General features: G+C 43.0%; 2 protein-coding genes across 2 annotated transcripts; both read left to right on the forward strand.

Annotated features, from left to right (window-relative positions):
• The first annotated feature begins 279 nt into the window (after window positions 1-279).
• LOC119883968 (transmembrane protein 158-like) lies at window positions 280-2,029 on the forward strand. The gene has a single exon (XM_038694459.1). The coding sequence runs from the start codon at window positions 730-732 to the stop codon at window positions 1,429-1,431; it is 702 nt and encodes a 233-aa protein (XP_038550387.1). The 5' UTR covers window positions 280-729; the 3' UTR covers window positions 1,432-2,029.
• Window positions 2,030-3,677: 1,648 nt separating this feature from the next.
• On the forward strand, window positions 3,678-12,728 carry LOC119883969 (CUB domain-containing protein 1-like). Its single transcript, XM_038694460.1, has 10 exons — window positions 3,678-3,890; window positions 4,794-5,006; window positions 5,119-5,481; window positions 5,580-5,945; window positions 7,303-7,494; window positions 8,021-8,392; window positions 8,488-8,844; window positions 11,388-11,475; window positions 11,724-11,997; window positions 12,036-12,728. The coding sequence occupies exons 1-10, from the start codon at window positions 3,827-3,829 to the stop codon at window positions 12,171-12,173; spliced, it is 2,427 nt and encodes an 808-aa protein (XP_038550388.1). The 5' UTR covers window positions 3,678-3,826; the 3' UTR covers window positions 12,174-12,728.
• The last annotated feature ends 337 nt before the right edge of the window (window positions 12,729-13,065 follow it).

The raw sequence follows: 13,065 nt of genomic DNA on the forward strand, positions 1-13,065 counted from the left end.
CAGTAGAGCCACTTAACTCTGGTGGTTATGTCTCACAGCAATAGTGTGATGGCACTTGAGATACATGAGCAGGATGGTGCCACAGGTCGTTCTCTGCAGCCTTCTGAATACAGTGCACCACTTATTTCTGTTTGCCTCATCTTCAGTGTTTTCTCATGCTGTGAGAGAGGAATTTCGCAGCGCACAGGTACAGAGAAGACAGATGAGCAGACAGACAGAATAAGACTGGGCTTTTCTTCCATATCAATAATTCTATTTGATTTGATTTGGAAAGGTGTATTAAGCATGTACGTGTCAGGACTGTTGGTTGGGAGATGCGTGTTGAACTTGGCGCGTCTGTCCCTGCGCAGAGGAGGCTCTCCCCTCACCACTTCTCTCTATTCTCGTCCTCAGCTCTCACACCTGAAGTGACAGAGGAAGGGTGTGAAGCTCGGAGCAGTGATGAAGGCAGCGCGCCGTGCTGCCTAGCTTGTTTCTCTTCTGCAAAGCGACTGCAGGGCACATTTGGAGAACAAGTCAGAAGGAAAACGTCCAAAGGGAGGGGGTGCGCGCATGTGACAGGCTTTTGGACATTTCCATTTATACCATTCGGGCAAGGGAATTGAATCTCTCCATCGGGAGCTGCCTTTTAAAAAACATATCACCGGCTGGCTTTTTCAATTGCACGCCTCGTCCGTCGCCTGCGGATCGCCACAGCACCATGCGAGAAGGAGAGACGCGCCCTGTGACATGCTGAACGACTCTCCGACTCTCCTGCTGGCTCTCACCGCGGTGGCCGGACTTCTCCAGCGATGCCAAGGCTGGAGCGACGAAGACCTCCTCCTGCCGCCCATCAACTCCTCCAACAGGTTCATGGCCAACCTGGAGGTGGACGTGCGGTTCTCCAAGAGGTCTGTGGAGGAGAGCGAAGCCTCGCCCGACGCCTCCTCCCTTCAGACTCTGTCCCAGTGCAACGTGAGCGTCCAGAGACTCCTGCCCACATCGCTGGTGGCCCGCTGGGACAGCAGCTTCGGCTTCCAGTGTGATGTGCTCATCTACACCACCAATAACCACGGGAGGGCTTTTTTCTCCGCGTCTTTCAACAGGGCGATCTCGCCTGTCGTCATCGAGCACCTGGGGGTCACCGGGGGTCAGCAGGAGTTGCGGTTGTGCGTGGGCTGCGGGATGTCCCGGTACCGGAGGTTCAGTCAGGGCAGGTCGAGGGGCCAGCAGACCGGGGATCAGGTCACTTTCTGCTGCGTGGATTTCAGCCTCGACGAGCTGAAGGGGGACAAAAGTTGGAGGTTGAACAGAAAGCCCATCGAGTCGACACTTGTGGCTTGTTTCATGACACTGGTCATCATTGTGTGGAGTGTTGCTGCTCTCATATGGCCAGTCCCGATCATTGCAGGATTTCTGCCCAATGGGATGGAGCAGAGGAGACCGAGATAATTGAAATAATCTTTATTATAAATAGCCTGTGCTGCCTATACTATAATTGTAGCCATTCAACTGAGTGAATGATTGAGGAGCTTGGAGAACTTTTTGATCAAATGCTTTAGTTTGGGGTGTTCTTTAACCCTTATTAGACCTCCTCCTCATTAGGACAACCAAGGTAAAGTATGGTGGCTTATACTAGCCAATAGTAAACTATACTGGGACCAAAACCAATGTGTTTTGTATACTCTTGTAGGCCTTCCTATAGATTATGTCTGCGTAAACTGTGCAAACGTTTCTCCTCTTTAAACAGTGTTTGTATAGTTTTTAATCTTTCTAGAAAGTTTATGCCTTATCCCATGTGTAGGACTTTTGCACTGATAACTGAACTTCAACGTGTGCCGTCACATATATAACCTATATATGTTCAAAGTAAATGTAATATTTTTTCCCCAATACATTCTGAAAAATAGATGTTGTTTATGACTGACTGAGAGGGGGGTTCAATATTTATATTGTTAGATTTATAATGTCAGGTTCAATATGCGTGCTTATTTGTATTCATGTTCAACTGGTTTCAATGAAAATAAAATTGATTATAGGCTATACCTCAGATTCTGTCTGACCTGTTCTCTGTAGCCTAAATCAATTTACTTCAGACTTATTTTAAGTGAACAAAGCATGTGATCCAAAGTTGAAAAGCTCTGAGCCAAAACTGTCAGTCTTTGAAAAATATACACTTTGTATTAAATTAGGTGCACCTAGGTACAGCTATGCAGTCTAATACAACATTTCTGCAATAAATCCCACTGTCATGAAGGGTATAAAGTTCAACTTTGTTGAAACTGTTGTAGAGAAGATTCAACTATGAGCATTGTGGAGGTTGTAGTTTGTTGAGCTGTACAGGGGGTGGTGTATCTGTTATTTAGCCTACCCTCATTGATTTAAATGGGATGGACATAATAAGAGAAACGGCTGTCGGTAAAACGCAGTACAACTCAACAGCACCACAAACTGCAGCCTTCAAAATGAGCATGAAGTTGTATTTTAACATCATATGAGGTGCAGAATGAACCTTTAACTTATGGCCACAAGGGCTCTTCTGTACCCATCACTAATTATGTTCAATTTGTAATTAAGTAAATTGTGACCATAACTAAATTAAGCAAGTGTCACATATTACCATGTTTGACACAGATTTTGTAGGCTTATTATCTCATAGAAGACCTATAAATGCCTGGTTATATGACCAAATACAATTTTACATATGTTATACAGTTAGTTTATTTCAGATATTGTTTTATGAGGTGAAGAAATTTAATTAGTACTTTAGTGTAAGAGTAAAAGTGTTAAAATATTGATAATGAGGAGTATTTTAATGCTGTAGCTGGTTCAGGTAATGCCACATGCTTAGTTTAACCCACAGCGCATCATACTACACATTGTGTAAAATCTGTCAGGGTCATCTCTCTGTCCCTTCTCACTTTATGCTGCTCAGTGTAGATAAGGGTTTGGATAATTACTCTTCATGTGCTGCAAATGGACTGTTTTAGCTCTGCAACATCAAAATGTCCAGACACTTGCCTTGCTTTACATGTGATGTGGCTTGCTCAGTCAAGAAAGACTTTATTATCCGGATTTGTCAACCAAACTGTCGCTGACTAACCAGTTTGTGAGGATGACACATCCAGGCTGACTCAGCAAATAGCAATCAGTGTGGGTGTTTATCTGTAAAAGTAAGCTTTTAATACTAGTAGCCTACAAATTAGACAGCAACACTACATGAGCATTATAACCATCATGAAGTGAGGATTTATTGGAGGACTGTTGATTTAGACTGCATAACTTTTTAGCTGGGTGTATAATCTGGCAAATGAGTGTGTAATCACAACAAAGAAAAATACAATTAGAGAATTAATTTTCTTTTAAGGAAATTCATTTTTTTTTAATATTTCTGCACTGGGAAGCTACAAATTCATGTTGACCTGTGCTTTAATATCTTGGTATCACTGCACCATTTACAGGATATAATTAAAACAATAGTATATACTTTGTTTGGCCTTTTAACTGTAAATAAAGATGTGCTGATTTTTATTTAGCAAAAATAACTAAACTGCAGTGATTTTTAGCGGTTGAATATATTTTATGTTTTGTAAATTACGAATGAACCGCGCATGAACTCTGTACCTGCCAAAATGGCCGACCTGGCCACGCCTTTACATTACCTGGCGCCCTACACTCCCTTGCTGCTGACACGCTCGCACATACAGGAAGTGGAGGAGTTTGACGTTAACGAGAGGAAAATGTGGCGCACGAAGTTTGCAGCTGTGGACGAGAAGCTATGAAATCTGAGCGGATCGCCATTGATTTCTCTCAGGATCAAAGTTGTAGAACTACACTGTAGGACACAATGTCCTTATCAGGAGTCACTCTTCAGATTTTGCTTCTTACAGTCATGGTTTTCACTGTGTCAGGTAAGTTACAGCTTAATTATTTACCAGCAGGACCGATTTTCCCTGCAATGTTGCTGAGGTGGAAGAAATGCTGTTTAAATATGGACACTGATTATTCCTCAAATTATGCACATGGCAGAAGTCTGCCCCCGAGGGCATTGTGTCAAGAAGCCTAACTACTTGGTTAGATTTAGGCACCAAAACTCCTTGGTTAAGTTCAGGAAAAAAGATAGACAGAAAGCCTTTCTGCCAGAAAGCCCTGGAGGCATGCTTCTCCCACATGCTCAAATTATAGGACATTATTATTGAGCTGTTTAGTATTTCTAAGCTGTTATTAGTGTGCTGTTTACTGCTAATACAGCTGTGGATGAACTTCTGGGGCCTGAATGACTTTAATGAGTGTACTGATTAGGTTTTGACAGAGTAAATGGAGTTGTAAGGCAGAATCAGGGTGAGAACAAAAGAAAGGACCTTTCAGTGTGGAGTTCTTGTTAGACTGATCTGAGCGGCTTTCTGTTATTTGTCCAACAGTAAACCTCATCAACCAAAAGGTTTGCAGAGCTAATCTGATGTGTCACATGTCAGATGATAGGTTGTGTCTGTTTTGTCCACTTAAGTGAAATAACACAGTGTGAAACAGGAAATGTGAGATGCAATAGAGAGTTGACATTAGGTGTATGAACATGGCTGCGATTGCTCAGTACAGGCCTGGATAGTCATAGAAGAGAGAGGAGCCAAGCCGTCAGCCTCATCTCTCAACACAGTTAGTCACTGTGACTTTAGCAAATGTAAGAGTATATTTAATTTGTAGCAAGACTTCTTAATATTCAGTTTTTTTTTCAGGACTGGAAATCTAGTGTTTTTTGCTGCACATGCTGCACATTTCTTCCTTTTCCAAATTTTCGTGCTTTGTGTTTTTACCAGGGGTCCAGAAGCTGACCATCACCCCTGACAGAGGAACCAACTTCAACATCAGAAGCAGCAGTCAGCCCAAAGGTTGCAACGTGTGCACCGGAGCAGGACGCTCACGACGATGTAATACATCCCTTCTGCTAAGAGACAACACTCCTGTCTCACTGGAGTTTGAATGCTCCAGACCTCAGGATGTATTCAGTGTGGAAATTGTGCGAAATATAGGTAAGAGCACTGCAGTCTCTCTCAAGGTATTGTGATCTTGTATCTTGCTGAACTAATACAGTGTGGGCAGGTTTATTGGTTGTAAAAGTCATCTGTTAATATCTCTTCCCAGAATGTACCACAAAGTCATGCAACAGCCACATCATCCAGGCTGACTCGGGCTCGCTTCCGTTACTGGATTTTGACCGCAAGTTCACCTGGAACCTGAAGGCCTCGGCGCCGAAAGCATTCAACATAGACTTCAGCAATACGGGTCTAAGACAGATTAATCCATCTGAGAGATGTCCAGACAGACACAGCTACACCCTCCAGGCCTTCCAGACTACGGGGAATGTGGCCGTAGGGAAATACTGCAGAACGGGAACTATCCGTAGTGCCCAGATACTGAATCAAGGTAGCTTTTCTGTGGATGTCCCAGCTGGACAGAAACTCCAAAGTGGCCAGTTTGACGTGTCTGTTGGGGAGGAAATCAAATGTGAGTTATTTAAAATTGAATAACTTCTCTGTCTGGTGTCTCGTGTGTCCGACATCACATTATGTGACTGTTGTACGTGTTTGTTTTTTCCCTCATAGCCCTTGCCAAAATTACACTGACGTTACCAAAAGGGGCCTCATCGTCGGAGTTGCTCTCTCCAAACTACCCGGATAGTTTTCCTGACGACGGCGTGATGGAGTGGTACTTTCAGGTGCCGGAGAAGCACAAGACAGCTGTTCAGCTCTTACAGCTCATACAGCCGCGATGTCTGAAGAAGGACACCGCAGTGGAGTACCAAAGCAAAGGGAGAGTGGCGTCGGTGCTGAGGCTGACAGACCGCCAGCCGGAGCAGAGTCAGGGAAACTTCTCCCTGATGCTGAGGAACTGTGAGATGGACAGAAGACGTGCTGCTTCCCCTGGACTGTCCCTGACCCTTAAGGTGTCTTCAAGTGAAAGTTCACCAGGTTGGTACACTTCATTTGCACTTAATGCTACCATTTGGCTTCGAAGACGTCACAGTTTTAACTTTTTACTTCTGCAAAGATGGTTATGTATTTATATGTTATTCATCTCAAATATTTTTTGAAATAAAGTAGACAGAGAGTCATTGAGCCAGAGAAAGGCAGAGAGTGTTTCAGGTCTTTGTTTTGTTTTCCAGCCCACAACTGTACTGTTTTGGGTCACTCTCACAACTCGCAGCAGTGTTGTTTTAATCCGCAACTGTTCTAGAGCTCTAAAAATCCACTTTACAACACCGGCTCAGCACCAAAAAGCAGATGGGCAAAGTTAGCGACTAGCTGCTGAACATTGTGGAGCATTTAGCAGCTAAAGAACCAAATATTTCCCTCCCTTAAATGTTGGTAGAGACCAAAACCAGAGCTAAGAGAGTGAATATTGGACTTGCAGTCATCAGGTGGCCAAATGGACTCCAAATGGATATTCATGTTGCTTTGTGTCTGCTGGACATATAAACAGGCAGCTCTGTGCTCACATGTTTAATGTTTAACATGTGTTTACAGCTTATTCTGCTGTCACTGAGTGGTGGAAAAAAATCAAATATTGCTGCTTTAAAGTATTATCTCTGTTTAATCTGTTAGTCTGTCAAAAATAATGACGAGTCACTAGAGCCCAGTGTTTCATCTTGAAATGTCTTACTTAGATCAGTAGACCTACAGTGCCAAATTATTGCATAATGATATGAAATGTAAAAAGGAAAGCTCTTTAGAGCTAACAAAAGAAATATATAGATAACATTGGTTTTGTTTTTGGATGTAGGCGTTTGTGGAGGTTTTGCTGTTCAGACAATATTTCAGAGGATGAATGGTGACTCCCCATTTAATCGTCTATATACTTATTTGGACCCCTATTAGCAACTACCCCCCTTCTCTAAAAAACACCAAACAAAGAATCAACAACAATAAAACTTCTGATGACGATGATAACATAATCCTCTACATGTTGCAGTAGGCATGTGATTGCTAAATATATATTATTACAACAAGGGTTCATTTTCTCTCGTCAGTTGTGAAAGAGATTTCCCTGTTTCTTGAGGCAGCTGCAGTTTAGATGAGTAATGAAACCGTGATGTGGAGAGTGGGCTCTCAAGATTCCCTCATCGCTGAGTCATAAATGACAGCAGTGGCGCCTCACCAGGAAACACTTCCTTCAGTCAGGGAATCACGTTCAGCTCTACCAGTCAAATCGAAATTCAAATTCCTGTTGGCTGATATTGTGATAAATGAAGAGCCCACACATTTGCATTTTTGTGTGAGACAGAAAAAAAAGGAAACATGTATGCTCATTTATATTGTCATTCTGTAGTGTTGTGTAAAGTGGATGTGAGCAAAATGGAGGGCCTTTCTCTTCACATCGAGAAGCTGAGACCGGCCTCTTACTGCGAGATGAAAATAAACTCCGTGCTGAAAGAGAAGATTACAGTCACATCACACAGTGACCTGACGTTCCAGGACTGCCTTCCTGAAGACGTACAAGTCACCGCCGTGGGAGTGATGGGTAAATGCAGATTTGAGTGTTTACTGGGGGGCTGTCCTGGGCCTAGAATATAAGCCTTTAAGAACCATTTCTTTTATATACATAAATGCTCTTCTTGGAAAGACTATGGCCTATCATGTATGTACGATTTAAAATACCATTTTATTGCAACCTTGAATGAACTTTGTATATTATTCAACTTGATTTCTGCACTTTTTCAAGATCGTGACTGACAACATTCTCTCTGGATGATGAATAATATAATTTCTTACCCCAAACATTTTCTGTCCTTAAGTCAGACAAAACAAGACCTTGAAAGTAATTGAAGAGTCTTTGGATCTGATGTGAATATTAGAAACCCGAGTTACACCAAGTAGTTCACCTCACAGTCTAAGATGCAAGTTTTGTGTGTTTATTAAATGTTTATATACTGCTTATAAATGTAAGTAAAGTGTTAATTGCATTCATTGCTGTAGCTCCTAAAGGTAGAAATTCATTCTCATCTCTGAACCCCTCTTGATTTAAATGACCTGTGCTTTCATGTCAGAGTGTAGTCAACTCAAAGAGTGCCCGAAGACTCCGGCCCGTCTGTCGTTGCCTCTGCTGCCGACCTGCCTCCCTGCCAATCTGAGCAGTGTGACCTGGGCTCTCCGCCCTCCTCAGCACGGCACCGTGGAGCTGACCTCTCCCACTGGGCCCCTCAAGCAGTCCGTACCGGGGCAGCCGTGCAATGACAGCATCATTATCAAAGTGACTGAAGACGGTGGCACTACTGTTGGACACTTCTGCACTCAGGGATCAATACAGATGGTCCAAATCCACACCAATGTGTCTGTCACTGTGTCCGGCATAGGGGGTGAAGCACTGAGGACGTCTGGCAAGGACGTGCTGAATGCCAGGTTGAAAGAGGAGATATCAGGTAACAAGCAGCCTCAATTGAATAAAATAACTAAATGAAATAAATGCATTTTTTCAGTGATATTTAATTTTCTTTTCTTTCTAACTCCTGTTAAGAAAGTTACATATTCACCGTGTCTCCAAAGAGAGACACTCCTGTCCTTTTGGCTACTCCCGGTTGGCCAGTAGGAATGAGGTCGGACTCCACCGTCTCCTGGATCGTCTCTGTTCCGGAGAGGATGGACGCTCACCTGGTGTTTACCAACCTCCGGCAGCCCAAGTGCAGCAGCAGCCACACCGATATCAGGGTGCAGAGAGTCGGCCGCCGGGAGGAGGACTACAGCCGCAGGGAGGATGAAGAGGCCGAGAGTGAGATCACCGTCTCCGATAGCTTCTACCTCAACATGTCCAACTGCATGCCTGAACGAGGGGAGTTCAGCGTCATCACAGAGATCACCCTGCAGAAGAGCAAGAGTAAGAGGACATTTTGCAGGGTTACCTGGTTAGGGCTGAACGATTAAATGCATTTGCGATATTATCGCGATGTGATAAAACGAGATTTTCAAATTGCAAAGACGATTACGCTCTGGTCACATGACACCCAAGAGTAAAGCAGTCTGCAGACGAAGCAGACTTGTTGTTGTACAACGCTTGACAGAAGCTGAATCGACAGAAACTTTAGTGTCACACAGGGAATGAAAGTAGCACCCGCGGGTAACTTTGTGGTGGTGGGTGAAATTGTCGGGCCATCCGCCGCTTTGGCGGACAGGAAAAATACGCAACAGAAAGACGTGTGTAGTGAGGTAAGCGCATTATGAGGATCGGCGCCAGCGTCACAAACACAGCCATCAGTCAGCTCAGGAAATATCTTTGAAGTTTAAAACTAAACGCACAAGTCCGAAAGAGGCCCAGTCTGGCCCGAGTTACAGCCAGTGCGCTGCTCACCAGCATCGGAGGCTGCGGGGGTGAGGAACTCCGGTGTTGTCGGAGAATTACTAAGCTTGTCTGTTAAACACGAGAGGTGTCAATTGGTTTTATTTTCGTTGGCCAACTTTTTAATTGAACCTCAAACTGAGTATTTCTTGTTTGCTTACTAGGATATAGAAAGATGGACTCTGAGATTAAATAACATAATAATCATAACACAGGCCTGACCTACAAGAAAGAACAGTGTATGTTTAATTTATCTAATATTGTCATACTATACACTGACTGAGCATATCGTGCAAAAGTTCATTTATTTCAGTAATTCAACTGAATAGGTAAAAATATATTATAGACTCATTACATGCAAAGTGAGATATTTTAAGCCTTTATGTATTTAATATAATTTCGAATAAAATTAGAATATTACATGAAATCAAAAAAAAAAGGATTTTAAATACAGAAATGTCAGCCCTCTAAAAAGTATAATCATGCATATGTAAGTACTTGGTTTGGGCCCCTTTTGCATGAATTACTGCCTCACTGTGGCGTGGCATGGATGTTATCAGCCTGTGGCACTGCTGAGGTGTTATGGAAGACCGGGATGCTTCAATAGCGGCCTTCTGCTCTTCTGCATTGTTCGGTCTCATGTCTTTCATCTTTCTCTTGGCAATGCCCCATAGATTCTCTATGGGGTTCAGGTCAGGCGAATTTGCTGGCCAATCAAGCACAGTAATCCCATGGTCATTGAACCAGGTGTTGGTACTTTTGGCAGTGTGGGCAGGTGCCAAGTCCTGCTGGAAAATGAAGTCAGCATCTCCATAAAGCTCGTCTGCTGAAGGAAGCATAAAGTGCTCTAAAATGTCCTGGTAGACAGCTGCGCTGACTCTGGACTTAATAAAGTACAGTGGACCAACACCAGCAGATGACATGGCTCCCCAAACCAACACAGACTGTGGAAACTTCACACTGGACTTCAAGCATCTTGGATTGTGTGCCTCTCCATTCTTCCTCCAGACTCTGGGACCTTGGTTTCCAAATGAGATGCAAAATTTGCTCTCATCAGAAAAGAGGACTTTGGACCACTGAGAAACAGACCAGTTCTTTTTTTCTTTAGCCCAGGTAAGACGCTTCTGACGTTGTTTGTTGTTCAGGAGCGGCTTGACAAGAGGAATACGACATTTGAAGCCCATGTCCAAGACCCATCTGTGTGTGGTGGCTCTTGATGCAGTAACTCCAGCCTCAGTCCACTCCTTGTGAAGCTCCCCCACACATTTAAATGGCCTTTTCCTGACAATCCTCTCCAGGCTACGGTCATCCCTGCTGCTTGTGCACCTTTTTCTTCCACACTTTTCCCTTCCACTTAACTTTCTATTAATGTACCTTGATACAGCACTTTGAGAACATCCTGAGGCTTTCCCTCCTTGTGGAGGGTGTCAATGATGGTTTTCTGCACAACTGTCAGGTCAGCAGTCTTCCCCATGATTGTGAATTCCACTGAACCAGACTGAGAGACCAATTAAAGGCTCAGGAACCCTTTGCAGGTGTTTTGGATCAATTAGCTGATTAGAGTGTGACACTTTGAGCCTACAATACTGAAGCTTTTCACAATATTCAAATTTTCTGAGATTTTTAATTTGGTGTTTTCATAAGCTGTAAGTCATAATCATCGAAATTATATCAAATAAAGGGTTGAAATGTCTCACTTTGCATGTAATGAGTCTATATAAATATATTAGTTTCACCTTTTAAGTTGAATTACTGAAATAAATGAACTTTTGCACGATATGCTAAATTTTCAAGTTTCACCTGTAAATCGCAATATTGGTTAAAAAAAAAAAAAAAAATCCAAAATGATGTGTTGATTAGTGACTGTAGCCCAAATATTACCAAGAATCAGGACTAATCCTTATTTCCATTTTTGTGAAGTATAAGAATCAATATTCATTCATCTCCAGGCTTTCAGTGTTTCTTTAAGATATAGACAATATAACATTTGAACAACATTAGATTATAACATTAGAACGACTGTGCACTTAATTTATGTCAGCTTTAATGAAAGTTTGCATTTGTTGTTGTTTAATCTCTTTTAGACTTTCTGCTGACTATCATCCTGAGTGCGGTGGCTGCTCTGGTGGTCATTTTTGTCATCGTGCTGGCAGTGGTCTGTGTGGTGATTAGGTGAGTGCATCTGCTTTTTGTTTTGTTCTTCAGATTTTGTCTTTTTTTAAATTGCTCACTTTTGGAAAGAGTTATTATAGTAAAGACAGTGAAGGTTCTAACATAGTGTTTTAGTAAACCTCACGTCTGCTTCAGTCTGCTACAGATTTTCCTCCATTTAAAATGTTCTTACATAACTGGTCAGCAGATATATCTGTAATAGATGCTGTATATGAAGAGCTCATGGTCTTGATTTACCTGCCAAACAGGAAGAAGAAGAAGGAGCTGACCCATCAAGTGTCCATATACAATCCAAACGGCTCCGGCTTCCTGCCAGGACACAACGGCTTCCCAAAAACATGCGAGGACAATGAGTCCCATGTGTACGCTTCCATTGAGGACACGCTGGTCTACACACACCTGCTGAGAAAGGGGGTAGAGATCGGCATCTACGGAGAGTTAGACACATCCCGGCCTTTCACAGGGCACACAGACTCACAAAAGCCACTGATCTCTGAAGATGCAGGTGTGGCCGACGTGCAAGTCGGGCCTAACCAGCAGTTTCGGACTCCTCTATAGAGGCTCCTCCGCTTCCCGAAAGGCCTCCGAGCCACGGCCAACAGCTGATGGACAATGAGATTTACCAGACTGAGGACCAACATGGAGAGGAACGTTGTCTGGATCTGGGGCTGCGGCTGGAGCCAGAGGGAGGGAACTGAGCACCAATGTGGATTCAGCTTTCTGCTTTTCTTTTGACCTACTGATGTTCATCCTTCCCAGAAGCCTTTGTTTTTTCTCTTGAGTGTTGTTTTGCACCGAAGCCAGGTACACAAGATAACCCTCTTTTAACCTGCCTGCAGCTGTTACCTTGTTTAATCTCAGATGAAGAAAGGCACATTTGGAAAGCAGCTCATAATAATCCTCTTTATACCAACGTTTTGCTGCTACAAAGAGATCTCGTGTTGCTTGTAGGCAATTCATATTTTTCATTTGAGACATTTTGTACATATTAAGGCCGTTTACACAGGAGCAAACCTGCTGTTTACATGCTGAGATTTCCATGTTTTATCGGTAGACCGGTGAGCAGAGAGGACTCCACTGCTGTTCCAATATAAAGCACTTTTATAGCATCATCAAAACATGATTGCGTGTATTGCAGGAGATTGCAGCAGCATTGTATGTGCATCCAGTATCATCTTTCTGTTTTTTATGATCGCTATAGCACCTGCTGTGAGGAATTCTACATACAGCATCATTACACCATAACTGTGCCTTACAGATGTCCTGTCGCACACGACAGTCCTGCTAATACAATTTAGGATCTTAAGAGTTGTTTTCAGCAATATTTTGGCCCAGGGATGAATTAAAAAATGGGTGCTTTTGTTCTTTTTGGACCCATACACATGGGAATCTCAAGACTGGTCTGCTGCTGGCTAAGTGAACTGTTTCTCTGCTCATACAGAGACTTTTTTGTTTTCTAATTGTGTCTCATGAAACACAGACCCCTGTGGGGGTCTGCTGGACTATAATGACATGAACTAAAACGCTTATAAACTCTTTGCAGTTTGCAGTCTGTGAGCCAAAAGTTACATTCACAAAGACATTTCAGTA

Source organism: Micropterus salmoides, unplaced genomic scaffold, assembly GCF_014851395.1.
Source record: "Micropterus salmoides isolate LMB-PRFRI ecotype aquatic unplaced genomic scaffold, ASM1485139v1 Ms_hic_scaffold_3055, whole genome shotgun sequence".
NCBI classification, from domain to species: domain Eukaryota; kingdom Metazoa; phylum Chordata; class Actinopteri; order Centrarchiformes; family Centrarchidae; genus Micropterus; species Micropterus salmoides.

Bases quoted from the DNA above. Each gene is read 5' to 3' on its own strand.
- LOC119883968 (XM_038694459.1), top strand. From the start codon at position 730: ATGCTGAACGACTCTCCGACTCTCCTGCTGGCTCTCACCGCGGTGGCC.
- LOC119883969 (XM_038694460.1), top strand. From the start codon at position 3,827: ATGTCCTTATCAGGAGTCACTCTTCAGATTTTGCTTCTTACAGTCATG. The intron at 5,946-7,302 runs GTTGGTACACTT...GTCATTCTGTAG, and splicing joins TTCAAGTGAAAGTTCACCAG to TGTTGTGTAAAGTGGATGTG. The intron at 7,495-8,020 runs GTAAATGCAGAT...CTTTCATGTCAG, and splicing joins CACCGCCGTGGGAGTGATGG to AGTGTAGTCAACTCAAAGAG.